At 37.4% G+C, this 27,305-nt stretch overlaps 1 protein-coding gene across 1 annotated transcript in view; it reads left to right on the top strand.

Annotated features, from left to right (window-relative positions):
- Window positions 1-27,305, top strand: part of LOC140139565 (uncharacterized) — a 43,565-nt gene that overhangs the window by 14,294 nt on the left and 1,966 nt on the right. Inside the window, 12 exon segments of the mRNA XM_072161273.1 lie at window positions 124-655; window positions 1,540-1,683; window positions 4,075-4,244; window positions 5,052-5,247; window positions 6,497-6,638; window positions 8,332-8,531; window positions 12,896-13,057; window positions 21,203-21,374; window positions 21,866-22,215; window positions 23,406-23,925; window positions 25,055-25,326; window positions 26,938-27,156. Of these exon segments, the coding sequence (XP_072017374.1) occupies window positions 124-655; window positions 1,540-1,683; window positions 4,075-4,244; window positions 5,052-5,247; window positions 6,497-6,638; window positions 8,332-8,531; window positions 12,896-13,057; window positions 21,203-21,374; window positions 21,866-22,215; window positions 23,406-23,925; window positions 25,055-25,326; window positions 26,938-27,156 (3,079 nt within the window).

The raw sequence follows: 27,305 nt of genomic DNA, 5'->3' as shown, positions 1-27,305 counted from the left end.
TTTGGAAAGGGAGAATTTCTGTATTTAACCACAACATTTTTGTAAAATGTAATGTTACAAAACGTAACAATTCAAAATTTCATTAATTTGATACCATGTTTGCTGTATTTTGATTTCCTTTAGGTTCTATGGAAAGGAAATAGCAAGAAAGCTTACAGCGTGATAAAGATTGATGGCCGCCACACTGACGAATATGGATACTTTCTGATTGGCTATCAGGGTCTTTACGCACCACGTCCGGATATTACACCATTTGACACACCTCGCAATAACATCCGCGATGGACCAAATGCCGTCACCCTCCATTCGACTAAATTTGGCAAATTCCGCGAGAATATGCGATTGAATAAAACCGGGTTTATAGATGGCGTTGTGTATTATATAAACCCAGATCGGTATTCGCAAGATTTGGTGAACTTTTTCACTCCGGATATGGATCCTGTTATGGAATATCATGCGTACAGTGAAAGAGATGAATCTATTAATAGATGCGATACAGAGACTGGTACCATGTGGCAATTGGCTCATATTACACCTAAAGATCATAACTACTGTCCATCAAGAAATGCTGAACTGGTTATCAACGAAATAAGTTTAGTGAATGATGAGCAGTACATTGAATTGTGGGATAAAGGAGCTGGCTACACAAGTCTGGGTAGGTTAGGGACCGGTCAATATTTACACCGAGGGGAGAGTGAGTTTTAAGCGGGGAATCTAATTTGGAAGGGTATTGAGAGGGAATCTGAATTTTTTATTTGAACCATGCCTGAAATCCTATTTTTTGTTACTCCAAATGACTGCACTTTTATATACTTTCAGCCCATTTTGAGGCTTTATAGCCCAATTTTGCCTGCTTTTTTATTCTTTTCCTGCAGAATCACTTCAGGCCAATGGCATCACTGCTATATTGAATATTTCACATTTTCTAAAGAACTACAGATCCATGCATGTCTAAGGACTTCTTGTTGGAAAAAAAACAACAACTACCCACTGCAGACGCCCCATACGAGGACCCGGCGCCCAGCGCCAACTAACCCAAAAGATGATCGGCAGAGAAAGTAGTGGTCCCAGCAAACACAAAACATTTTTAACAAGTTATATTTTGGGTTTTAGTTTAGGTAAAAACGTTTTAATGACATTAGATGTCGCATTATGTAAAGGTCATGAAAATGCTTTAAAATGTTTTGTATGAAAACACACTACAACAATATTTTTTAAATGATTTCAAAATGATATTGTAAACTATTTCTTGCAAACATTTTTTGCCAACTTTTAAATAGCATTATTTTAAAATATTTGCAGTAGGTTGTCAAAAAATGTGTTTTAATGTTATGAAAACCTTTTATACCCTTTATAACCCTTTATAAAACCCGACATTTAAACATTTTCTGACAACTTTTTATAACCTTTTGCGAATGATGTTGAAAATGTTTTGTGTTTGCTGGGGTGTTGATTACTGGTCAAAATGTTAACTAATTTTGGTATTATCATTTATATGTAAGTGATATGAACAATTTATGATTATATTTTTCATTACAGATGACTTTGTAGTGGTACTGTATGGAGAGGACAACCTGTCTTACTGGAGCATACCATTATTGGGATATATGACAAATTCTAGAGGATACTTTGTGATGGGTGTAGCAAGTATCAGGCCTCTAGCTCAATTTGTGTTTGCTAATGGTGAGTTGGCAATAACTGGAGGGAAGGGGCTACAGGGGAGGGAGGTTGAGGGTTTAGGGGTACATGTACTTTGTGATAGGTGCATGTAGCAAGTATCAGGCCTCTAGCTCAATTTGTGTTTGCTAATGATGAGTTGGGAATAGTGTAATAATTGGGGGAATGGGAGGGGGAATGCAGGGGAGGAGGTTGAGGGCTTAGGGGTACATGTACTCTGTGATGGGTGTAGCAAGTATCAGGCCTCTAGCTCAATTTGTGTTTGCTAATGATGAGTTGGGAATAGTGTAATAATTGGGGGAATGGGAGGGGGAATGCAGGGGAAGAGGTTGAGGGCTTAGGGGTACATGTACTCTGTGATGGGTGTAGCAAGTATCAGGCCTCTAGCTCAATTTGTGTTTGCTAATGATGAGTTGGGAATAGTGTAATAATTGGGGGAATGGGAGGGGGAATGCAGGGGAGGAGGTTGAGGGTTTAGGGGTACATGTACTCTGTGATGGGTGTAGCAATTGTGGCTCAATTCAGGTTTCTTACTGTAAGTTGGTAAGGCCTAAAAAATTGTTTTATTGGCGTAACCAGACCACCCTAAAATTAAGCCCAACCCTCAACTTTTTTTCTTTTATTTGCAAAAAAATAAAAAAAGGAAATGAAAAATTAAATTTAAAAAAAAAAGTAAAAAGGATCCAAGGCTTTTATCAAATGCAATTTCCAGCTTTAAAAGTTGCATTGGTAACTTTGGTCACAAAGAATGTCCTTGAATATACTTTTTTAAAAATCCATAGACCTACCGACCTACCCTATTTTTTATGTTACGCCAATCAAACTTTTTTTTTTAGGCCTAACGGCCCTGTGGGGGGTGAAAGGGTCTGGACATAATATGATACCATAGATTTTAAATACCTTTATACTGAACAACCTATTTTTTAGCAGTCTGCACCAAAAGGTTGTAGGTACGTGTCAAACTGGGCATCAGATCTAGTACCATTGACCTATGGGGTGGTGCAGTAATTATGTGTACCAACAGGGTGGTGAATTACAGGGGGAGGGGGTCGCAAAGATTTTTGGCAGGCCAAAAAGGAGGGGGGGGGCAAAGATTTTGTGTCAGGCCAGAATGAGGGAGTGAGAAGCAATTTTTGGCACAGATATTTGGGCACCCTAAACAGATGTATTGAGACATGTTAAGAAATGTTCAAATATGCATAATTTTCTGCTCACTGCACTCACATCACATGATTAGACAATTTCAGGTGTTTAATTGGGGTAAGTGATTTTTGGCAGACCATTTTGAGAATTCTGCACCACCCCAGGGTACACACTACACATAATGATTGCACAGCCCCTAATGGTTCTTTGTGACTGGTAGGTTAAATCCTAACACATCAGTGTTGATCAAAATGAGCTTTTAGTACAAAAGCCTGTAAAGAACAGTCTATAATATCGAATTGATTAATTCGAATTAAACAATTCATCGAGTGGCGATGGGCAGCGCCATTAGACATGTTACAAACTACCAAGTGACAGGTGATGGATGGACCGTATACACACAAAAGAATAGGCACTTTTTTGATAATTTTCACTAAGGTTACTCAAAACTTACCTAGCTAATTATATTATACAGTAGGGGTCTCTGTCTTTTTAATATGTTATGACAAACTTAATTTAAAAAATATTTACCGACAGAAATAAAACTCCATCGACGGATAGTCTTGTTATGCTCTCTCAAACTTAGAAAAAAATCTGAAATATCCGAAATTTTGGTCTAAAAATTGGCCAAGGTTACTGCTGTCCCATTCAAAAGCACAGGAAGACCACCTACAGCGTTGACCCAGTGCTAACATCAATGAATTGTTTAATTCGAATTAATCATTTCGATATTATAGACTGAAGAAGAGACTGTAAAAGTGTGTGTAATTTTCCTCTCTTTGCTGATTTTGAATTTCTCTTCTTGTTTTTAAATTTTTGATTTTGAATTTTCTTTCATACATATTTTGGTAGCTGTTAGTGTTCTGCAAAATTTGTTCACATTTGCAATACATTTTTAAAAGTCTGAAAAAATTATTCATTATTAAACTTCAAAAAAGAAGCTTTTATCATAAAGATTTGAAAAGAAACTATTTTCATTAACATTTGAAAAGGAGCCATTTTCATTCAAGTATTTTGGCTTAATTGATTTTTATAACTTCAAAATTATCTTTCTTCCCAGCCCATTAAACAAGAATTTTCTGAACTTCAGAATATTGTCGTTGGGCAGGAAAAACCTCATATGTCCTAGTGGCCCTTGAACATGTTTAAAACAGAACTGCCAAGTGATTACCTAGGAGGTTTTGCTTTAAGGGGCCAATGACACATAAGAAGTTTTTCCTGTCCAATGACGATATTCTCCTTTTCCAATGGCAGGTTTTATGAGAACTCGTTATGGCGCCATCACAGTGTACAAAGTTTCACCCGGAACCATCCTCCTAGAGGGGGCTGGGCCATCTACTGAGGGTCTGGTTGATGCTATTGTGTACTGCCTGGAGAGTGTACACAATCCATTATCTAATGTGCTGATACCAAATTCAATGCCGGTAAGTTTACTCAAAAAACTAATGAAAAACAGATTGATGAATGATAGAATAAACGAACAAAATACTGAAGGAATGAAACAAATGAAGGACTGATTGAGTAAAACCAATTTATGGGTGGAATGAATGGGGTACACCCTGTCAGTCCGAACCACCGCTAGTCCGAATTTTAAGCTTACCTAATGCTAACCCTTAAGCCCTAAACCTAACCCTAACATTAACCCTAACCCTAAAAATTCGGACTTGAGGTGGTTCGGACTGACAGTGTTTAGGACTGACAGGGAGACCCCAAATGAATGAATCAAGAAAACATGAATGATTGAAAATTAGAATAAACAAACGAATGAATGACAAGAATGAACAAATGATCAATCAATCTTGTAAATTGATATAGCCTCAGAAAGTCGATCTTGAGTTTTCCATCACATAATTTCTGAAAATAAGTCAGGCAACTTTTTCATTATTCATTATTTTGTGACTTTCATTATATGGCCAAACGTGAGTGTATTTAAAACGTTTTGTAATTTACTATCAGACAAGTTGACTGAATCGCTGGTAGCAAAATGGATGTTTTGATTTTGATTTGTCCACTCAAAATGAACAGATATTTATCAAGTTTTTTTGTTGCAAAAATTACCAGAGTTTATTTTTATTTTTGGAATATCACAATAATGAATTTAAAGTGCGGGCCCGAAAATAAAGTGCGTTTGGTGGACGGGAAACTCAAAATCAACTTTCTGATTGATTAACATTGATGTGATAATTAATGTCATTATTGTAATGCACTTTTGTTCTAAACTATGTGTACAGGTGCAGTCAGCCCTGCTTCAAATTTCAGGCCAGTCTCTCAGTCGCTGTTTCTCTCATGACCTTCTATCATCTGATGCCTTCGCAATCACATCACAAACACCAAGAGATTTGAACAGCTGTCCTGTGTTACCAAATGATATTGTCATTAATGAGATCAATGTTGAACAACCTAGAAACAGATCAAAGGAGTTCATAGGTATGGATGATAATTTAGATTTGAATTGAATTGAATTGATGATACCATACTGGCATGGTATGGATGATAATTTGGTTTTGAATTGATTTGATTTGATTTGATTTGCGGACACCATTATATTCATATTCATATTTATTTCCATAAAAATCATTACATTACATTACATCAAAAAATATACAAACATGATACATATGGAGGAAAAGGCTGAAAGACCAAAAAGGCCTGAAAGTTAGTCTTTCCCTAAAATGAAATGAAATTAAATTGAATTAAATTAGCAAAAAAAGCAACTTTACCAAACATAACCAAAATACAAGACAAGGGACGGGGACGTGCTCACGTAAAAGATTAATTATATTGAGAAATAAGTTGTTTTTTAATTCATTGCGGAAATGTTTGACAGATTTTGAATTTTTATCTAAAAAATTCCAAAGAATGGGACCTCTTGTAGGTATGGCATGATCAGAAAACACTTTCTTATTTTTGGTTAAATTTAGGTCATTTACATATACCATACTGTCCACACTGCGACATTTCATGGGTGTTATCATTTTGCAAAATGTTTTTTGGCAAACATTTTGGCAAAATAGTTTGCTGACATCACTTAAAGCCAAGTAAAATAAAAAAACATGTTTCATGTACGGGTTTTCGTAAAAAAAGGGGGAAGAGTGGCTTTTTTATTTTCTATTTTTATAGCAAAATCGGTGTAAATACCCATACTTTGAGCTGTTTTAGCATATAAACTAATGCCCTGGAAAAAGGAGGAAGCCTTTTTTATTTTGTTGAACATTCTGAGAGGTAGGTCCCCTCTCAAAACCTTCCAAACATGTTTCTTGTATATTAGCAAAGCTATAGAAAGCATATCAACTACTTAGACATATTTTTTGAAAAGTTATATAACTGAATTTTGAAAAATAAAAATATAATTGAAGAAACCTCAAAAAAGAAAGCGGGAGGGGACGTTATTAAACATGTTTATTTTTTTATTTGGCCTAATAACATTTATTAAGAACTTTAAGGCTTAATTTATTGAAATGGTGATTTTTGAGTTTCAGTGTTTTACCAAAAAAAGGGCCGTCCATGTGAGGTTTATTGCAGCAATTTGTAAGCTTGATCATGTCACATTTGAATGTTGTTTTGCTTTGCTTTGATTTGATTTAATTTTGATGTTTGATATGATTTGATTTGATTAAATATTATTTGCTTTGATTTGATATGATTTGATATAATTTGATTTGATTTAATTTGATAGAGCTTTTTGATGGTGGAAATGGAAACACTCCTCTGACCTACCTGACTCTTGTTCTATTCAACGGTCATATTAGTGACAAATCCTATATGACCTTTGACCTTGATGGTTACCATACCAACGACAAAGGGCTATTTTGTGATTGGTTCTGATAGGGTCAGGGGTGATGTTGACATAGCGATAAATACAAGGAGTAAAAGGTGGGTACAGTTGTTGGAATCTGAAATTACAAAAATATCTTACACTTCCCACAATGCATTTCACCCATTTTAATTTCTGTACTGATCTGCTATCTAGTTCAACATGGGTTGATTGTGACGAAATGTACCTCATTGAGCAGACCATATCCAGATCTTGCAAAATATGTTTAATTCTTGACTTTCGACCCATGCTTAGTAGTGATGTGGTCGACATGCCTTATGTCGACATAATGTCGACGTCGGCACGTATGCCGACATGTCGACATCAAAAAATCATGTCGACAAAATTTTTTTTTTTTTTTTTTTTTTTTTTTTTTTTTTTTTTTTTTTTTTAGTTTTCAAAAAATATTTTGGGCCAGAAAAGCAAGTTATAGGCCCAAACTGACTTCATTATTCAAGGTTGAAACCAGAAATACTGCTACTAAAAATAAAAAAAAAATGGCAATTTTTTTTACAAAGTTGATGAACTTGTACATTTTGATTACCTTTGCTTCTATTGAACAGTCAGGGACACATTGAATTAGTATGCATTGCTAGCTGTTCAATAGAAACAAAAGTAATTAAAATGTACAACTTTTTCAACTTTGTAAAAAAAATTGGCATTTTTTTTTTTTTTTTGAGTTTTTTGATTGGATTTGCTATTAATATAATTTTTCATCTGTTCTGCTCCTCCTCTCTTTATTGGCTGTGTTTTTCTTTTTTTTTTTTTTTTTTTAGAATTTTTATTTATGTCGACACACACTGTCGACGCCGGTATACTGAATTATATCGACATGTCGACAATAAAAAACGGTGCCGACCACATCACTAATGCTTAGCCAGTCTACTTTCAAAATGAAAACAAAGGGAACCTGTACAAGGTAGGCCTAACGGGAGTATCATTTGATCCAACATTTGATGAAATGAGGTGATACATCATGTTGCAAAGGATTCTGGGAAGGGTAAGATATCTTCTTTCCAACATGTATTTTCAGTCACATTAAACATTTTATAATGTATTATGTGTGTGAGTGTGAAGAAGAGGCACTAAACATTTATTTTGTATGTGTTTATGGTCCCAATATTTGAAAGAAAGGTCTTGGAAAAACTATGGTGTTGTATATTAATGATGTGGAGAACTGATTTTTAATGATACCGGTATGGATTTGGAATGAAATCACTGAACAAAAATAATTTTGTAGGCAAACAGCCAATACACATAAAAGTCTAATCCTGACATTGTTTAAATTGAATATTTAATTTTGGTTAATTATTGCATATGAATCACTTGTTGGGAGTGAAATTGTATAAAATAATGCATGCATATGTCTATTGCACAAGCCCTGCAGATTATATGCACATCAACATCTCAGTACAAATGCATTATTTTGTACAATTTCTCAAGAAAAACATTCCATGATTTTTGCTATTTTAATGACAAAATTGTCTCTAAAAATGTTGGAAAATACAAGCAAATGTAAATACATCAACCTGCAAGAAAAATGAGGGTGTCCGAAAGCACTTCGTAGTACGTGCCTGCCGCCTGTGTATTATACATTATCAATGCATGGTTTGTATTTTTCTAACATTTGCTCTGATTGGTTCTCACTATCTGTTTCACCCATTGATGTGTGAATGTATTAAATAATTGCCTTGCAGGCAAGCTGTTCCACAAATTGGCAATTACTGGACAGCAGGGGGTCTTCTCCAAGATGGGCCTGATGCAATAGTTCTATACAGGGCCCCAGCTGGGGCCTTCCCCTACATGAGTGATGCTACACCTAATGGCCTGATAGATGCTGTTGTATATAGTACTGGCGATGAAGACTCACATAGTCTCATAGATACACTTATGCCTGGTAAGTAGCTATTCCAGTTGAAATACATACACCCCTTATGGAAGATGTGACATTAATCTTCCACACAGGGAGTGTGGATTTCAATTACCTGACACAGTGTAATTTACCCATTACCAACTTCAAAGTAATGCGCCATATTGCCTTAGCTCCAAAGCTGCAGCACCCATATTTATCCAACAGTCAAATATGTTGAAAAATCACTCATGAACTTTCATGTTCATTTATTTTTCAGGTTCAAATTATTGTTAAATTATTCAAATGCTTATATTTACCCCATAACGTATTTGAGATTAAACATTGACTTTGTTTTATATTTTACACCCTGCTACGATTGGTACACTCAGTCAGCAGTACTAGTGTTTATGCATGCAGGTCGCTATTAATAGAACCCATGCGTGCATAGCTGACCCCGTTCCCACACACACACCCCCACACACAGCGGCCATGCGAAAGATGGATTTTTAATGTCACAAAAAACAAAAGATCCGCCAAATTTGCAAAGGATCCACCTCACAAGCTTCAGCGCATTCAACGCAACGATAATACACGATGTTAATTTGAGTAAGGCATTGACATTCATGATTACAAAAATTAAATATTTGCAATTAAAAACTCGTGTTTTTGAACGATTTTGAATTTTATCAATGAAAATGCAGCGATGACGTCATTGGGTTAACGATTTTCCAACTGCTGATTGGTTGATTGCGTTACTGTCAGTGATCTGTGCATGCACGGTATGGTCCGTACGGAATGATTTTTCGTATGGGTAAAATACACTGTGCCTGAATGAGTGAATCCATTTGAAATCCACACCCCTTAAGCTGCCCTGTATGTTGAACCTTTATAGTTCCACAATGAACTAAAAAAGAGTTCTGCAAAGCCATAAAGAACCATTTTAGACATGAATAAAGGATCTGTGAAGACCAGAAAGAACCATTTTAGACATAAAGGATCTGTAAAGGCCAAAAAGAATCATTTTAGACATGAAAAAGGATCTTTGAAGACCAGAAAGAACCATTTTGGGGTTCTTGCTGACCCTTTTCTCTTGAGCTGGCAAGCCTGTATGTAGAACCCTTGGAACATTTTTCTCTAAGAGTGCATTGGACATCATCATGTTCCTACCACTGCTGGAGTATATGTGACCGTCCACATCGAAACGCTCGTAAAGTCGGCCCCTGATCAATTTTGTTTTCTTCCGTGTTTAGAAAATATATATCATAAGCTTTACAATGATATATTATTTGACTTCAAACAATATCCAGAAGCGGATTTATGGCTTGTTAAACTTTGCTCCTTCAGTAAAAGGGTACATTATTTTGGTGCTAAATTATTTCTCTTTTCCACAATCGCTGGTATTACATATCAAATTGTCATAATTGGCGGTCACTTCAAATCATCCTCAAGTCAACAAGGTTCAGGAATGTCCTCTCATTTTTGATTGTTAGTTAATGCACATATCAAATGCATCCCCGGCCCCTGGGGACCCGGGGATGGCCGGGTCGTGGGCCGTGGATTTTGGGTTTAAAAGTTCAAGTCCCGGTAAACACCTGGCCAGTCCCGGACCCACCCGGCAAAACTCTCAGCCACTCCCGGCCCCGGGCGAATATCCGATGCAAACCGATGCAAACCCCGGTATTCCTCGGCCCAAGTTCCCGCCCTGAGCATCGGATATAGGCCTGGATCTACATATGGTTTTAATATCGCGGGCTCAAAATTCGGTATTCAGGTATGTCTTCACTAAACATGCTAAATGGACTGCCGAGCACTGGACATGCTGGGAGGATTCAAACGCTTCAAATATAGGCCAACATGTGTGTTCCATGGCAGATACGCCAGTTACTCACCTTGTTGCGGAACATCTAAAAACGATAACGAAATTAGGCTACCTAGATTCTCGTCACTAGTGCAGAGCAGTGTAATTCTCAGATATAGGCCTACTGTTTCCACTTCGGACTAACGTCTATTATGTCAAATGACCCTTTTTCGGACGAGCACACCGTCGAAGGAATTTTACGTTACATATATCAATGTCGGACCCCAGTCACCCGACTTTCCCACCTAGTCATTTCGTGTATTTTTCATGCTTTACAGTGGCAGGGGAACGGGACAAGAGGGGGATCCCTGTGTGCCATCAAGTGCTCTATTTAATATGCATGCTTGTTTTAAATATATTACGAGGCATGAATGGCAGGTCGGAAATGCCGGGAATAAACCAGGAATATCGTGCCTACATGTAGGTCTATAATATGATTAAAACATCAAAGATATGAAAGAAACAGCTCACTGCATAAACATCTGTCCACGATTTTATACGGGAGTGGCGAATGTTCGATCTTTGCATGAACATTTTAAGCACATAATATCATAGGCCTATGTATGATTTTTTTTATGTCAATCCAAAATGCAACTTCAATAATTATACATGCATGTAATGATAATTATAATATTGAAAACATCCTTTCAACGATTTGTGATTAATGATATTATTAAACTCTCCAACATGAAAATATAATATAGTTTTGAGATCTGTATATTAACACAAGACATTGAATTTAATTTTTATATCATACACCTATAATTATTTTTTTTAAAGAAGAAAAATACAGCCGGAGAGTTTATAATATAAAGAACATGTACACTACCTATAGTAGGCCTATCTAGTCTTCTATTAAGTATTGTGGCCATGTAGCAGTCGCTCGCAGATGTCACAAAAGTACCATGGATTCTTTTATTATCACGGTCAGTTTTGTTTTTGAGTGTAGGCCTAATAATTTAAAACTTTACTCTGGGCGGTGGTTAAAACATTTGGCATAAATAAGCGTATAGCAGGCTCTCGCTTTGCGTGCATGTCAAGAAGCCAGTGTGGTCTGGTTAAACATGTTAACTTTAGAGCCCCGCTAAATAGCAGATACATGAACTACTATGACAAAATTTGGAAATGGATTTGTATGAATAGTAACATTAATGTAGCGACTCAGTGGATTATTAATATACATCCACGGCTCAAGTACGGCCAAGTGATAGGATTCCCTGACCCATACATGTGGACATAGCAAACCACGGCCCATTTTACTGGTTGGAAAACTCCGGGTAAGTTACGACATAATCCCGGCCCGGCTCGGGTCAAGTCCCGGCCCACTTTCCCGGGGTTTTGGCCGACGTCAAGTCTTATACCAGTCCCGGCGAACACCCGGCTCCCCCCGGGAGTAATTTTTTAGTCAAATCCCGGGTCACATGATGGCAAGTCCCGGACCATCCCCGGGTCCCCAGGGGCCGGGGTTGCATTTGATATGTGCATAACTCACCACTTGAACAGGGTTTGGCCAAAGCAAACAAAGACTAGGGCTATATACTAACTCTATACATTAGCATAAGCTTATTATCCTCTTCAACAATAGGATTAAAGATTGGCGTTTGACCGACACTAAAATGAGAAACATGTAGGACAAACATTAGATAAATATGAATATTATAACATTTAATTATACACATTTTGCACTGTAACTCGAAATACAATTTGCCGACTTTACGAGCGGTTTGAGATGGATGGTCACATATAGTAAATTTAGCTCAATTTTGTTCTGTGTCTTTGTATGGATGGATGATGTGCTTCAGGTTGTGAGTAGGTGCAGGGTCCCAATCAATAGCTACACAATCGGGGGCAAAATCAACACATTTTCCAACAAGTGCTGAAAAAGTAGACATTGCTTAACCCTAACCCGCCTGAATACTACAAAATACTACTTGATATATGCGCTGTTCGTGCATGCATCCCACATGGTGTGATGACGTAATCGCCCTAAGTGATATATAGGCACGGTTTCGCTGGCCAGCGAAGCCCAAGACCCGTGGCAAAGTGTCGCCGACCGAGTGCTTGGCATGCGAGGGGTCTCGGGTTCAAATCCCACCCAGAGCAAACAACTTCTTTCCTTCTTTTCTCTCTCTGTCCTTTCCTTCTTTCCCTTCCCGTCACCGAAAAGCCCTTAGGGCGTTAGGGTTAGGTTACCACTATCGAAACTCAGTATAGGCTTCCTTAACCCTAACCCGCCTGAATACTACAAAATACTACTTGATATATGCTCTGTTCGTGCATGCATCCCACGTGGTGTGATGACGCAATCGCCCTAAGTGATATATAGGCACGGTTTCGCTGGCCAGCGAAGCCCAAGACCTGTGGCAAAGTGTCGCCGACCGAGTGCTTGGCATGCGAGGGGTCTCGGGTTCGAATCCCACCCAGAGCAAACAACTTCTTTCCTTCTTTTCTCTCTTTATTCTTTCCTTCTTTCCCTTCCGTCGCTCAAAAGCCCTTAGGGCGTTAGGGTTAATGTTGTGTGGACTTTTGTCCTCTTTCTTTCTCTCTGCAGGACACAGCATGATAAAGGAGGATGAGGAGCATCGTGCTAAGGATGAAACCATCAGCAGATGCCTTGGAATGCAACGTCTGGATTCTACTATGTACATCTTATCTAAACCCACACCAGGCAGGAGGAACAATTGTACTGGCACTTCAACAAAGTTTGAAACTAGTAAGATCATATGTGGTGCGATCGAGCAAAATCAATCTGAAGTCAGACATATTCAATTTTCAGTTTCTTATAGGATTGTAAACAGCATTTGCAAAGCTACAGTTTTCAGAAAACCCCATTGAATTTGGACAACCAGTTCAAAAGATATGAGCAGCTGAAGATTTTCCAAAACAGTAGGAAACTAAAGTTTAACGATGTGCAACAAGTTAAACTCAATTTGCCCTTGCCGTGAAAGTGGCGATTCCATTTGTTTACCGGGTCAGAGGTCATGTTGTCATGCCAGCGTTGTGGTGATTGACCCGGGAACCAATGAGAGTCGTCGCATGTCGCAGGTATGGGACATGATCCTGGTGATCAAATCATTGTTGGTTTGAAATCATACAAGTCAACATCTAAAAAATTTTGTCCTGAATATTTCGTCTTTAAGTGAATAAGCGGTTAAGCTTACAGCACACAAAGGTTGTGCTTTGAATACATCTAAAAATGATGCGCTGGTTAGACAATAATCATCTCAAAACGTGAAATTCCGTGCTGGAATATCAGGTTTAATGTGCAGAAATCACATACTACGCTACGAGAAATTTGTGCGGTAGATCGGCTTGAATAGTAGATCGATTTCTCGATCAACGCTTGTCGTGCAACAAAATACACATATTACATCAAACTGATATTAAAACATCGATTAGAAATATCAACAATCTAGGCACGTCTCGTGAGTTTTTATCCGTAGCTGTAATAATCATCGTGATAATTGGATTGACTCGATGAAGCCGGTGAAAGGATGAAAAATTAACCAAAACATCTCGCTTATCTAACCAGTGTCACTGTTGTGTTTGTCGGCCATCGTGGGCCGTGGCTTGACCTGAGCTACAGAACCGGGTGAGATAAATTTTATGTTATAGTGGGGACCCGATTTTGTAATTAAAAATGTTTAAAGAAATATAATAATTATTGGGATGTCTTTCAAAAAGTTTGGAGTCGAAAGGGAACATTCCCGTGTCTTTTGGTCATTTAAAATGGTTTGTTTACGAAGTCAGCAGGCAGGGAGAATTGACTGAGGCAAATATGCAAATAAAGTCAGCAGGTAGGGAGAATTGACTGAGGCAAATATGCAAATAAAGTTATGACAGCTATGGCTGAAGATGGGGACGGTTCGTTTGCCCGTATTTTAATAAATTAATTCATTTAATAAATCGTGTTTTAATAAGTAATGAAATCAGTAATGATAAGATTCAAGATTTATTTATTTGATATTCATCTTTCAATTTTAAGATATAATCAAATAAAGGATACAAATAAGTGATAGTACAAACGACATTACAAGATGGCAAAATAATCATGTAGTACGTATGTTTATCAAAAGATGAGGAAACTATCGAAATCGCGGGCGCCAATGTTGAAAAAATGTCGCCCAAATTTTTCTTAACTAGTGGTTTTGTGGGGCAGGAAATTGTAATAAGTCTCTGGAAAAATCTTCAAAAGTCGCCCAATTGGGCTACCAAATCATGGGTTTGGCAACCCTGATGAGTTAACAAACTGAATAACCCGATGAATGGTATCATTGTCATGTTAGACCAGATCGATAGACTGTCAAGGTCACAGATGCTAAAAATATGGGCATCCAAGCATCACGGTTGCAAATGCGTTGGGAAAAAAAAAAAAAAATAATAATAATAAATAATTAAAATTAAATAGCTTATGAGATGATGTGCAGATACAATATTGAAAGCTACTTTTAGCAAAATAGGTAGCAAAAGCAAGTATTTTTGGCAAAAATTCAAGTTAAGCCATAGAAAATCTGAAAATTCCAAACATCTCTGAGCATTTTCGTTCGTATTATTTCGCTATTGATAGCCCGTCTCCCTCAAGAAATTTGGACGTATTTGGCGTATTTTGTTCAATTTTGGACATTTTCTTAAAGGGCCTAAAACATTTTGAGGTTATGGCAAGTAAAATTTGATAGTTAATGTAACATAAGCACGTCAGGTTCTGTGATTTAATGAAGTGAAAGGCTATTATGAGTATTTTTTTTTACCTTTACATTTTGGAAACTTAGGTGTAAAGCTTACTGACTCTGCATAAAACGTATATTTAATATGCATACACGATCATGTCAGAAATTAATATTTTGTTCTGGGTCTGATTATTCGGACTAACATGTCACAAGGTTGTTTGGTGTTACAATCTTGCTGGTGGGTTAAATGTTAACTGTTGCATAATGCCTTATTCATGAGGTAACCAAGTTCAATTTCATCTTAACTTGGTCATGCAGAGCTTGAAAAAAATGTAACTAGGCAATGCTCTTTGGAATCCGTGGATCCTTTGTCTATAATGGTCACGTAAGACTCAAAAGAAGGCAACTTGAACATGCAATGCCCGTTAGCAATCCTGGGTTACGGATTTGTACAATTAATATTTGGATAAATAAATAAATAAGAATAATAATAAAAAAAAATAAAAAAATACCAAAACGATCAGGATATGAATATCTGGAAAAATAAACGAATAAGCTTTTTAGCTATCTTATCTAGTATAACTGGTTCATGCAAAAAAAAATAAATAAATAAATAAATAAAAACATCCAATGCTCTTTGGAATTTCTGGAACCTTTTATTAGAATTGTTATGTGAAAGACTCAAACGAAAGCATGGAGGACTTTTTAGCAATTTGGGTAATATTAAAATATTTGGAAAATAAAATAAAACGAAAAAAAAAAAAAGAAAGAAAAAAAACTTGGAATGGGATATTTATATTTAATATCTGGATAAACAAATAAGTTCCTTACCAATCCTTGGATTCGAATTTTGATAATTATATTTGGACAAATAAAAAATAAAAAATTAATAAATTAATAAATAAAAAAAATAAAAAAAATAAAAAAATAAAAAAAAAAAAATAAAAAAAAAAAAAAAAAAAAAAAAAAAAAAAAAAAATAAAAAAAAAAAAAAAAAATTAATAAAAAAAAAAAAAAAAAAAAATTTTTTGGTAATCTAAGGTCATCAATTGACACCTGTATAGAAAAGAAAAAATTGTAATTTCCTGATGGCCACTAAATGGAGATCAAGTCAAAGTCATGATATAAGTAAATCTGTCCCTATTCATGCATAGGACCCATGTATAATCAGTGGCAGTGTGTCATTCTGGACTCCCTCATCTGCATATTAGTCATAACTGGCTAGCTCATGAGTTAGGTAGGAAGTTGCTCAAACAGCAGACTACCAATGCAGGGCACAGTATGCCTTGGGGTACACATACAAGTTGATATGAGATTCTAAAGTCTGGCTCAGCAAATCAAGTGTCAACTAGAATTAAAAATGTCAAGGTAACACTGTATGATGGTAAATAGTTCTTTAAAGTATATAATTTGAAATGTTCAAATTTCATGAGGAAAGATGATGGCAAATGTTTATGTCTCATAGCTTCAGAACACGACAACATGAAAAAGCTCCGAGTCGTGGGCAAGAAATTAATAAGAACCAAAAAATTGTTTGACACTACCGACATGTGATCTTTTTGGATCACAAATTAAATTAAGATATTAATAAATTAATTTACATATGGTAATTATTAAGGCTATGCTGTCAGGTGTTTCTCCTCTTTTCTGTTTTTATTATATTTTGCAGGTGAGGTCAATGACTCTTAAAATTTGGCACCAAGAAGGAAGCCTGCTTGCATACATGTACATTTGGATACCCATAATTGCTAGTGTCAACTAGACCGGTGTGAGCCTACATCAACTAGACTGGGTGTGAGCCTACATCAACTAGACTGGGTGCGAGTCATCATTGACTGTAAAGATACATAGCAAAGATATTGGATATTCTCAATTGTTGACACCTCTATAGATTGCAGTGATAGATATTCTACATTACATAATTATGGGATTAAAGAGAACTGAAGAAAGCGGACCTTAGAGATTGGGAAATTCTTTCAACGCCACATTAGCAGTGGACTTTAAAGTGGAGTGAAGGGACAACATGCATAAAAATTTGATAATATTTTACAGAGTTGTTCGAAAAATAGCGGTCAACATTAGAAAGTTGCATTGGACAATTGAATCTGATGCTGTGTTCTCTGTTTATCAAATATTTGAATGGCATAGTGTTTTATGAGGTCATTGCCACTCGATGCTGGGCGCTGAATTACAGGTGCACCTGGATACCCACAATTGCTAGTGACTACTAGACGTTGGTGTGAGCCTACTGTAGGCTAAAGAGGCAGCGAAGATATGGAATTCCTAATTGTTAACAAGAAAGTACTTATCAAGGTGGTTATCATAGCTTTAAAAAGTACAAGTTTATTTCTACAACAAGTAACGATTAAAACAATCAACTGCAATCACCAGGTTATTTCTAGAGTATTAGATAATCTACAGTAATAGAGGACTAAAAATTACTGAAGATAGAAGGAAAGACTATACAATCAGCCAACATCTAGCGATACATGAAACAAAATGTAAATTAAAGGTGAACAAAATTATGCGCCACTGAATAATTATGTCATTACATTGGTAGTGGACTTTCGCATTGGAGTGAATGGACATCATGTATAGAAATTTGATAATTACAGAGTTGGACAAAAAGCGGCCGACATTGGAAAGTTTCATTGGCCGATTGAATCTGATGGGTCGGAATATCATCAATATGTCATCTTCTCACCATGAACTGTATCTGTGTTGTAAATAAAACTTATAGAAAATGAAAACATAGTTTGGTGGCAAGCCCTGGAAGAGAATATATTGATGTTCTTCAGATTAAGCTATAGTATGTCTACCATATAGTGAGATCAGAGTGCATGAGTAGATCACTTCAGAGTCGTGTTTTATTTCAGCAACACGTCATATTGTGTTGCCCATTATGTAAAATCCTATTCTCGGGTGAAGAAGCATGAATGTTTCAAAAGTTTTAATGAAATTAATTTCAATGTGTGCAGGGTTGATCGATTAACCTTGTTATAGCTTCCTCAGCAAATGGAACGCGTGCATGGGTCATTGGGGACAGCATTGTGTACCGGGCTGGCCAAAGCAACACTCAGCTATATGGTGGTGGTGAAGTCCAATGGTTCGGAAAGCCTGGTGGAAAGTGTAGAGGCCTTGTGAACTGGGTGCTATTTCTCTTGAGAACAAATCCATACCCCACTACATTAATATTGCATGTCGGCACCAATGATATCTTATCAAGTCCTACGTGGGATATCAGACAGAGGGTATTAGAGAACCTTACCGAGTTGAGAGAGGTGTTGCCAAACACCAGAATTATTTGGTCAGATATTATGCTTCGCTTAGGTTATGCAGAAGAGATAAACAGGGGGGGCAGGAAAAAATGCATGAGAAATGTCAACAAGTACACGCACATGGGGTCATTAAAAAAGAGATGGGGGGCAATGCTCACATTGTAGTTCATTCTGGAAATTTTACTTCCAATAGGCGCAATGAGAATGGAAGACCCATTTACCTATATGATTGTGTTCACCCATCACCATTTGGCTTGCTAGTGTTCAAACAAACACTGTCAAACGCATTAGTCCACTTTGATAACAGACCTCAGTCCATAGTCTATCCGCCAGATGCTATTATAGACGAGGTGTAGGGATTTTATGCAAAATAATTAGTGAGCAAACAAATTGAAGGGGGGAGGGGGGTGATTGGTCAAGTTCCATATATAAATAAGTCACTTGTGTGGGATTTGAATTCTCTTTTCTTGAATGATAATAATACTCATGTCGTGTAATAACATATTTTATCCTTTGTAACTTCAGGTGACCACCTGTTGAGTCTTGGGACACACGCCTGGGAGCATTTGACTTGTATACACCAGTACCCTATTGATTGTTGAAATTCCAGCCATTATATTTTGCTTTAAGGATCCCAGGGTTCAGGGTCAAAACACTCGGCATTCAGTCTTAGGGTGGGGGCACGCCCTAGGGCAAGTGTGGATCACGTGTTGGTTAGCCATGATTTTTCTAGGTCCAACACCGAGAATTTATGCCAGGGTGGGGGCACACCCTCGCGCAATTATGATCACGTGGGGTTTTATGGAAAAAATATTGCGGTAGCGGCCACTGCTATAAACAGGAGTCAGTCGCTGGTCACTGACATCTCAATTTTCCTGACCTTCATATACATGGCTTTTACGGCTGAGATCATAGGGACTTGGTGTTGGTCTGAAAACAAAAGTCAATAAATGGTTGTCTTGTTTGATTGCCAACGAGATTGCAATTTTTGCGTCTTTGTGCTTCTTCAGTTTCTCGGTCTTAGGGTAATAAAGTTTAACGATGTGCAACAAGTTAAACTCAATTTGCCCTTGCCGTGAAAGTGGCGATTCCATTTGTTTACCGGGTCAGAGGTCATGTTGTCATGCCAGCGTTGTGGTGATTGACCCGGGAACCAATGAGAGTCGTCGCATGTCGCAGGTATGGGACATGATCCTGGTGATCAAATCATTGTTGGTTTGAAATCATACAAGTCAACATCTAAAAAATTTTCCCACCCACCGCTCCCATTGGGGGCAATTGGGCAGAATTGCATGATAAATCGTAAGCATGTATAGTATAAAAATTATGTCAATTAACAATAGCTAAATTTATTTATTTTAGGTACAGTAAGTTCTGCAAGATAGTGCTTGAAAAGGCAAAGCACTCAACTGGCAGCAAGAAGGGTTAAAGGAAAATTATAAATAATAAAAGTATGTTAATTGTATATACGTGAAAATAGAATGTAGGAAAAGGAGAGCTTTTGTTGATCATCAAAATTATTTATTTTAAAACTTCCGTTCTAGCAAGAGTATAAGAGAGTGCCTACATCGTCAAAAGATGCATATATATATTGTTTGATTAAGCAATAGTTCCAATTAGTAGATTGATGCTACAATTGTTCCCTTTCTTGTATAGCATGGGAAGAGCAAGATCACATATCAGCAAATATATTCTGCATATTTAAATTATGTATTTATTAATTGCAGTTGTTCATCATCGTCGGAGCTGTTGTACAGGTGTCATTTAACACCAGCGTATTGTGCAGGTTTTCTTTTAGAAAAGGCAAAAAGTCGCACAAGCAATAAAGAATGGGATTTGAATTCTCTTTTCTTGAATGATAATAATACTCATGTCGTGTAATAACATATTTTATCCTTTGTAACTTCAGGTGACCACCTGTTGAGTCTTGGGACACACGCCTGGGAGCATTTGACTTGTATACACCAGTACCCTATTGATTGTTGAAATTCCAGCCATTATATTTTGCTTTAAGGATCCCAGGGTTCAGGGTCAAAACACTCGAATTCAGTCTTAGGGTGGGGGCACGCCCTAGGGCAAGTGTGGATCTCGTGTTGGGTAGCCATGTTATTTTCTAGGTCCAACACCGAGAATATATGCCAGGGTGGGGGCACACCCTCGCGCAATTATGATCACGTGGGGTTTTATGGAAAAAATTATTGCGGTAGCGCCACTGCTATAAACAGGAGTCAGTTGCTGGTCACTGACATCTCAATTTTCCTGACCTTCATATACATGGCTTTTTACGGCTGAGATCATAGGGACTTGGTGTTGGTCTGAAAACAAAAGTCAATAAATGGTTGTCTTGTTTGATTGCCAACGAGATTGCAATTTTTGCGTCTTTGTGCTTCTTCAGTTTCTCGGTCTTAGGGTAAAAAAGGAAATACTTCCTTTGTTTGGCTATATTTCAAAATCAATATTTTCTTCCGATTGATTTTGCTTGATCGCATCACATATATATTTGTTATCCTAATCTTTCACTTGTTTTAACCAGTGACTAGCACCAGTGAAATCCACACTACCCTTGTGGAAGATTTAGCTAAAGTCTTTTACATTGGGAGTATGGGTTTCGAATAGAATAGACGGTTGGGTAACTTCCATTTGAAATACTTACTCCAGTTGTGGATGATATTGGTTAAGCCATAATGCAGTGGTAGTAGGGGTTTCAGAATGATTAACCATGACCAATTACATTGAAAAACATATTCCCCTGTGGTCGATATTTCCAAAATCTTCCACGGGGGTAGTGTGGATTTTAACAGGTACATGTATAGTCCAATAGAGCTTATGACCTGTGATTTTAGTTTGTTGTTTGCTGTTGTAATTTTTACCGCACTGTCCACATAATGTGCTATTTTTGCTTATTTTTTCCAGCCGTCATAATCAATGAAATCAACGTAGACATGCCTGGCACTACCAGCATGGAATTTGTAGAGCTCTATGATGGTGGGGTAGGAGACACGCCATTGGCTGGAATGATCCTTGTCTTCTTTAATGGAGCCAATCAAGACAGGTCTTACTTAGAAGTTGACTTTACTGATGAAAGGTATTTATCACCTTATTGGTTTGACTAATTCAAGTCTGCCAATCAAGACGGGTCTTACTTAGAAAATGATTTAAATTAACTGATAAAAGGTATGCATCACCTCATTGGCTGGAATGATTCTGATCTTTTTTAATGGAGCCAATCAAAGCAAATCTGACTTAGAAGTTGATTTATCAGATCAATCAAAAATTCAAAAAAATTCACTTTTTGCAGCAATTTTGCGCAAATTTTTTGATTTTGCACAACCCCTTAAATTTACTTTTCACCTGTCAATAATTGTACACAAATGGGAGATTACCAGTGATGGCACCACAAATCACAGAAATCTTTACTTTCTAGACCCAAAATACAAAATTTTAGACAAATATTTGGATATTTTGCCAATCCAAACTTTACTTCCCCAATTGGCCTCCTGAAATACATGGTGCTGCCACTGGAGATCACATTGAAATATTACTGATGCCTTAAATTTTCTTCATTTTTCCATAAAGGACCAATACGAGTGGTTACTTTGTCATTGGTACCATCAATGTCACTCCAACACCGAATATCATCATCCCAGACAACGCAATCCAAAATGGCCCAGATGCCGTCGCCCTCTACCACGCTACCACACGCGACTTCCTGCGTGGCACCATCGCCACCTCCGATAATCTCATTGACGTTGTTGTGTATGGCCCATCAACCAATCAAGATCAAGCTTTGATGGGGAAGCTGTCACCGTCACAGGTTCAGCTTCAGGAGAGTCTATCAGAGGACACAGCGGATTGGTCACTCTCTAGATGCTCATCCAATCAGGTTATGTCTATGATGGCTTTTAAATCTGCCCCATCGTCTCCAGGTAGGTGAAAAGCTCTTGATATTTAGCAAATCTAAATACACAAAATGGCCTTTTTTTATGGGTTTTTTTTTTAGAAAAAGACCATATTTGTTGCAAATGATAAAAAGAAATCACATTTTGTTCATTAGAATTTCATTAGATTTTATTTGGCTGGCTTTGCATATTTTGAATTAAAGCAATATTATAACATTATCATACAAAATAGATTAGCAATTCTTTGACATAAAATGTTAGTTTTACTGTCAGATATATCCCTTTTATTTTTGAGCCGAACAACTACGGCAAAGCAAAGTAAATTGGAATTTACTACCAGCGCGTATGTCGCCAATACGTACCACTCCTTCGGTCATGTTATGGTACGACCCATTGTTGTGTAGATCACCGTCCTGCACGCCGTGTGTACTGTACGGTGTTATGAACATCGTGTATGCGTTCGACTAATAATTCCATCGTAATAATAAGACGCCGGTTCCGGCGCTTTATTCAAAATCTCGGATTTTGACAAAACTACAGCACCTAGAGTCTTGAATTTTGCAGGGTATATTGTTTTAATAAGGTACAATATAATCGTGTAAAAAAGTGAATTAAAAAAAATCAGTGAGGGCGTCCTCCTCAGCAAATGTTATAATATGGCTTTAATTGCACATCTCATTTCATCTTCGCTTCCTTGATGCCACTGGCTGAGAGAGCTGACATGATAAGGCATAATATGCCGTTATTCAATATTTTCAACTTAACATTACTGTGTTTGTGATGATTATAATAGCTCTCCCTCCTTTATTTATAAGTTATTTCTGTCGCCTGATATCCTCTTCTCACGCTTTTGGGTATTGAAAGCGCAAAACACCCCCACTTGGCTATATGTGACACGATCTACTCCATGGGGGCCAAAGGAGGCATTTTTTAAAATTGAGTTACTATAACTATTACCTTGTAGTAACATTAGGCTATCATATACTGAAAACATACTTGGTCCTTAAGTTATGAGGTTTTGTGATGTGCATTTTCTTATGTATTTTATTGTTTTTTACTCCATATTTTTGCCTTTATCTCAGTTTCAAGTTTGCTGCCTTTGGCCCCCATGGACCAGATTGTGTCACATATACACTTCTGTCCTGTCCCCCAGGAGGAAATGCTAAATTTTGACAACTTGATGTCATTTTGCCTGTTCTTTTGATGTTCCCACACAGGAGCTCCAAACCAGTGTTCACGTAGTCGATCAGCACTCCCATCACCTGACACAATACCAGATCAAACCCTTACAAGTCTCATAATAAATGAGGTCTACTACTCCTCCAGCAATACAGACTCATCAGTTACAGAGTATGTTGAACTCAAAGGTCCTGCTAACACTCCACTAGATGACTACACACTGGTAACATTCACCTCAGATGGCTTTGCCTCTAATGCCGTGAAGCTTACCAACCAGCAGACATCATTCTCTAGTGGTATCATTACCATAGCAACTAGAAACATGGCGTCATCAGTTGATTTGACTGTGTCGTTTAGTCCTTTTATTCAAAGAGGAAAAGGAGCTGTAGCGTTGTATCAGGATGTGGGAGAGGTTAATGTTGATGGAAATGATATGGTTGGGTATAGGAGTAATTTGGTAGATGCACTGGTTTACACAGATGATTTGACTGCGTTGACAAATGTCCTGTCGCAGAGACTGATACCTGATTCCGGCAGCTTTTATCCTGGAGATTTAGGGTAAGCTTTGTCTTGTCCATAAGTCTAATTGTTAAAGGCCGATATTGGAATGTCATCTTTCCCTGGTAAGATCTGACACCAGGCCAGCCCATGGCCAGAGGGTAACATGAGTAGGTTTGTTTTACCTTGAAGGCAAGGGTAGTCTTGCAAATATGGGCTAACTTTCCCCTAGGCCATCCAATATGCCATATACAGTAGGACTACAACTGGTATCTATGGTCAGTTTATACTCCTATTTTCCACATCTGTTATTTTAATATGCTCCTTTAATCATTTTGTCCTCATATTCTATGGCAATAAAAAGGTATTAGGAGGTGAACCTGCTTTCTCCTTCGTGTCGTCTTTTCTGTCTGTCTTGTGTCCAAATGTAATTTTTGTTGCCTCAGAAGAGACACATGATTCACTCACGTTGTGTTCTTGTTTTACTGGATTGAGGTTTCTTGAATATTGCAGAACTAAAATGAGACATAGGTATGAAAATCACAAAAAGCCCCCCTCCCCCAGCCCTCTAATAAACACCCCACCATATTTCAACCAAACTGTTTGATAAAATTTACTGTTTTGTATAACAGTTACCATAGGGTATTAAATAAAAGGCACTAAATTTAATGCCCACGTGACCCATGGGCGCCGCCATACCAAGACCACCAAGTGATCAGTAGATGTGCTATATACAATGCTAAGAGATAGGAATTTTTCAGACAAATATCATCAAAATTGCTGAAAATTTAATGTGCAACTTAATTAAAAATTGGGAGATTCTGTTTTTTTAGTATGTTTTCAAGAACTAAATTTGGAAAGTTTTGGTCAACCTAAAAAATGACAAATTTGCTAGAAAATTTGGACATGCATCCCACGCTTTCCAATTGAAATACACAGAAGACCCCGCTGTGCCAAAGGTCACTTTTCCAGACATCCTGTATAGACGCTGTAATGTCTGCGCCCATGTGGTCACATGGGCATTAAATTAAGTGCCTTTATTTAAATGCCCTAAGACGACTGTATAATCTTTTATATAATATTTTCCTAAAAAGTGTCTGCAAAATGCACCACATTAAAATTTGCAACAACAAAAAATATTTGCCTAAATCTTTTGTTCATTTTATTTACTTGCTTCTTTTGTTTTCAGTTCTCAACCACAAGACATCTCCATTTCTCGTTGCACTTGCTGCACTACCAAGACAAGCTCTGTCTTCACACTGACCAGCAAGACACCAGGACAAGACAATGTCCCACAGTGTCCTGCACAGAACTACAGCCAGGTTATCCAGATGAAACTTATCAATGGTGATTATGGTATATGGTCTGGCAACACTATGTTGGTTGCTGAATTGAAGAATCAGATAGCAGCTGGTATCAATGAGTATTGCCAGTGTGGATTCAATGTCAATTACTTGATAGGTGAGTAGGGAAAATAAATTTTGGAAGTTTTGGCTTTTCTATGCACTTTTCTAGTCTACTGTAGTAGACCAGTTTAATTTATCATTCCCTAAATTAATCTCTCTGAACTGGAAAACTCATCCTGTTCTGATTCAACAGCTCAGATATCCATGAGAAAACTGGTCTACTGTATTTCGAATATACAATGAACTATGCACTCTATAGTGGGTATGATATTACCTCATTAAAAAATGCAGTCTTGGCTGTTTATGCACATATCCTGTGGTTTTTACCAATTAAGCCATTTGAATAGCCGTCCAGTGCGTATTATTTGCACAAGGTCCAATGTGTACGCTTGACGTCGCGCACGTATATCACGCGATGGTTAAGCTTTCAAATGAAATCTGAATAACAGTTTACCTGACCCAGATAGAGCTACCCCACGTGGGTTGGGTTCAGTGAACACAGTGGGTTGGGCTAATGCATAAACATGTATGCTTGCCTATCTGTTATTGGTTAAGATTTACCACCCACATTGATTTTTACTTCATTAACATTCATCTCAGATTCGAGATGAAAGAGGTTGAGTCTATGTGTTAAGATAATTATGGTGGGTCACACAGGTCATATCCAACTACCGCAGTCCTTTTTTCTCTGGGCAGGGCAGTCACTGGAGATGTGATGTGTTTCGTCATAGATTTTATATGGTTTCATGCATGGAAACGTATGAATTGTTTATCAAAAACAAAAACAAAAGGAATGCAGCGCAGTCTAGCACATATTTCAGGCTAGTGTTCTCAAAGGTTAACTCTTTCCACGCAGGTGTCGACTACACGGCACAAGTTTCATATTTTCTTAAAATATTCAAAAATTTCAGAATTGTTCATTTTTGTGACCATATTTGGAATCAGCATGAAAAATACATTAAAATGAGTAAAAACAAGCCCTGTATTGGTTCAGTGGTTCTTGAGATAGCTCTTGATATTGAAAAAATATCTTAAAGCTTGGGATTTTCATGTTGAAGCCTATTGCCAGCATACAGAGTTAATGGGACAGGCCTGGTAGAATCCCCTGCCTGGCAGTTGGGACAGCCAAAATCTGACGTATGTAGGGCAACCATAAACACTGAACATGCCAGCAGGCAGGCTGAGGCAGCTAGGTACTTTGATGACAGAATTGCCCTTACGGACTTGCCGAGCGAAGTGGGGCTCTGATTGGATAACTCAATTGTCTCACAATCATAACACCAGACCGGTATTCTGATTGGTCAGTTATGCATCAAAGAAGTGTTAAGTGCATGACAGCTGCTCATGAAGGGAACACAAATCCTGGAAAATTCCAATTTTAGTATTTTTGCAATTTAAGGGGGGAAATGGGCTAAAAACATGCCATTTTGCATGTTTTCGTACAATTGTTGTCACAAAATTTTAAGACTTTACACAAGTCTTAATATTCAAAATCTTGACTTTAGGTAAGAGTTAGCTCATAATTTTAATATTTGATGTTATTTTTGATAATTGGTTGTCAAAAAGATCAGAAAATAAAAATGTGTACAAATTGGGCAAGTTGTTTTCTACGTGGAAATGTTGACTCATCTTTTCCTCATTACGATCTATTTGTGTCATGACACAGATGATAAAATTCTGAATGGAAGTGTCATCTACCAGGCAAACATGCTTGCATCCAGTACCAACCAATCACAGATGTTGTATGATAGCTATGTCAGGTTCATCCATGAGGTCAAAAAGGTCAAAGTTCATGGAGCGATTTATTTGGTTGATAACAAGTGTGTCAGTGATTGTATGGGATCACCATCAGCTGTAAAGAAGAGTGGGAGTAGTAGTAATAAAGGTAAGAGGTCACAAAAGGTCAAGAGTCCAAAATAAAAGGTCAAAGTTCATGGAGCGATTTATTTGGTTGATGACAAGTGTGTCAGTGATTGTATGGGGTCACCATCAGCTGTAAAGAAGAGTGGGAGTAGTAGTAATAAAGGTAAGAGG

Source organism: Amphiura filiformis, chromosome 2 (assembly GCF_039555335.1).
Source record: "Amphiura filiformis chromosome 2, Afil_fr2py, whole genome shotgun sequence".
Classification (NCBI taxonomy): domain Eukaryota; kingdom Metazoa; phylum Echinodermata; class Ophiuroidea; order Amphilepidida; family Amphiuridae; genus Amphiura; species Amphiura filiformis.
Note: the sequence above shows the minus strand (reverse complement) of the source record. Positions and strands in the feature narration are given on the sequence as shown.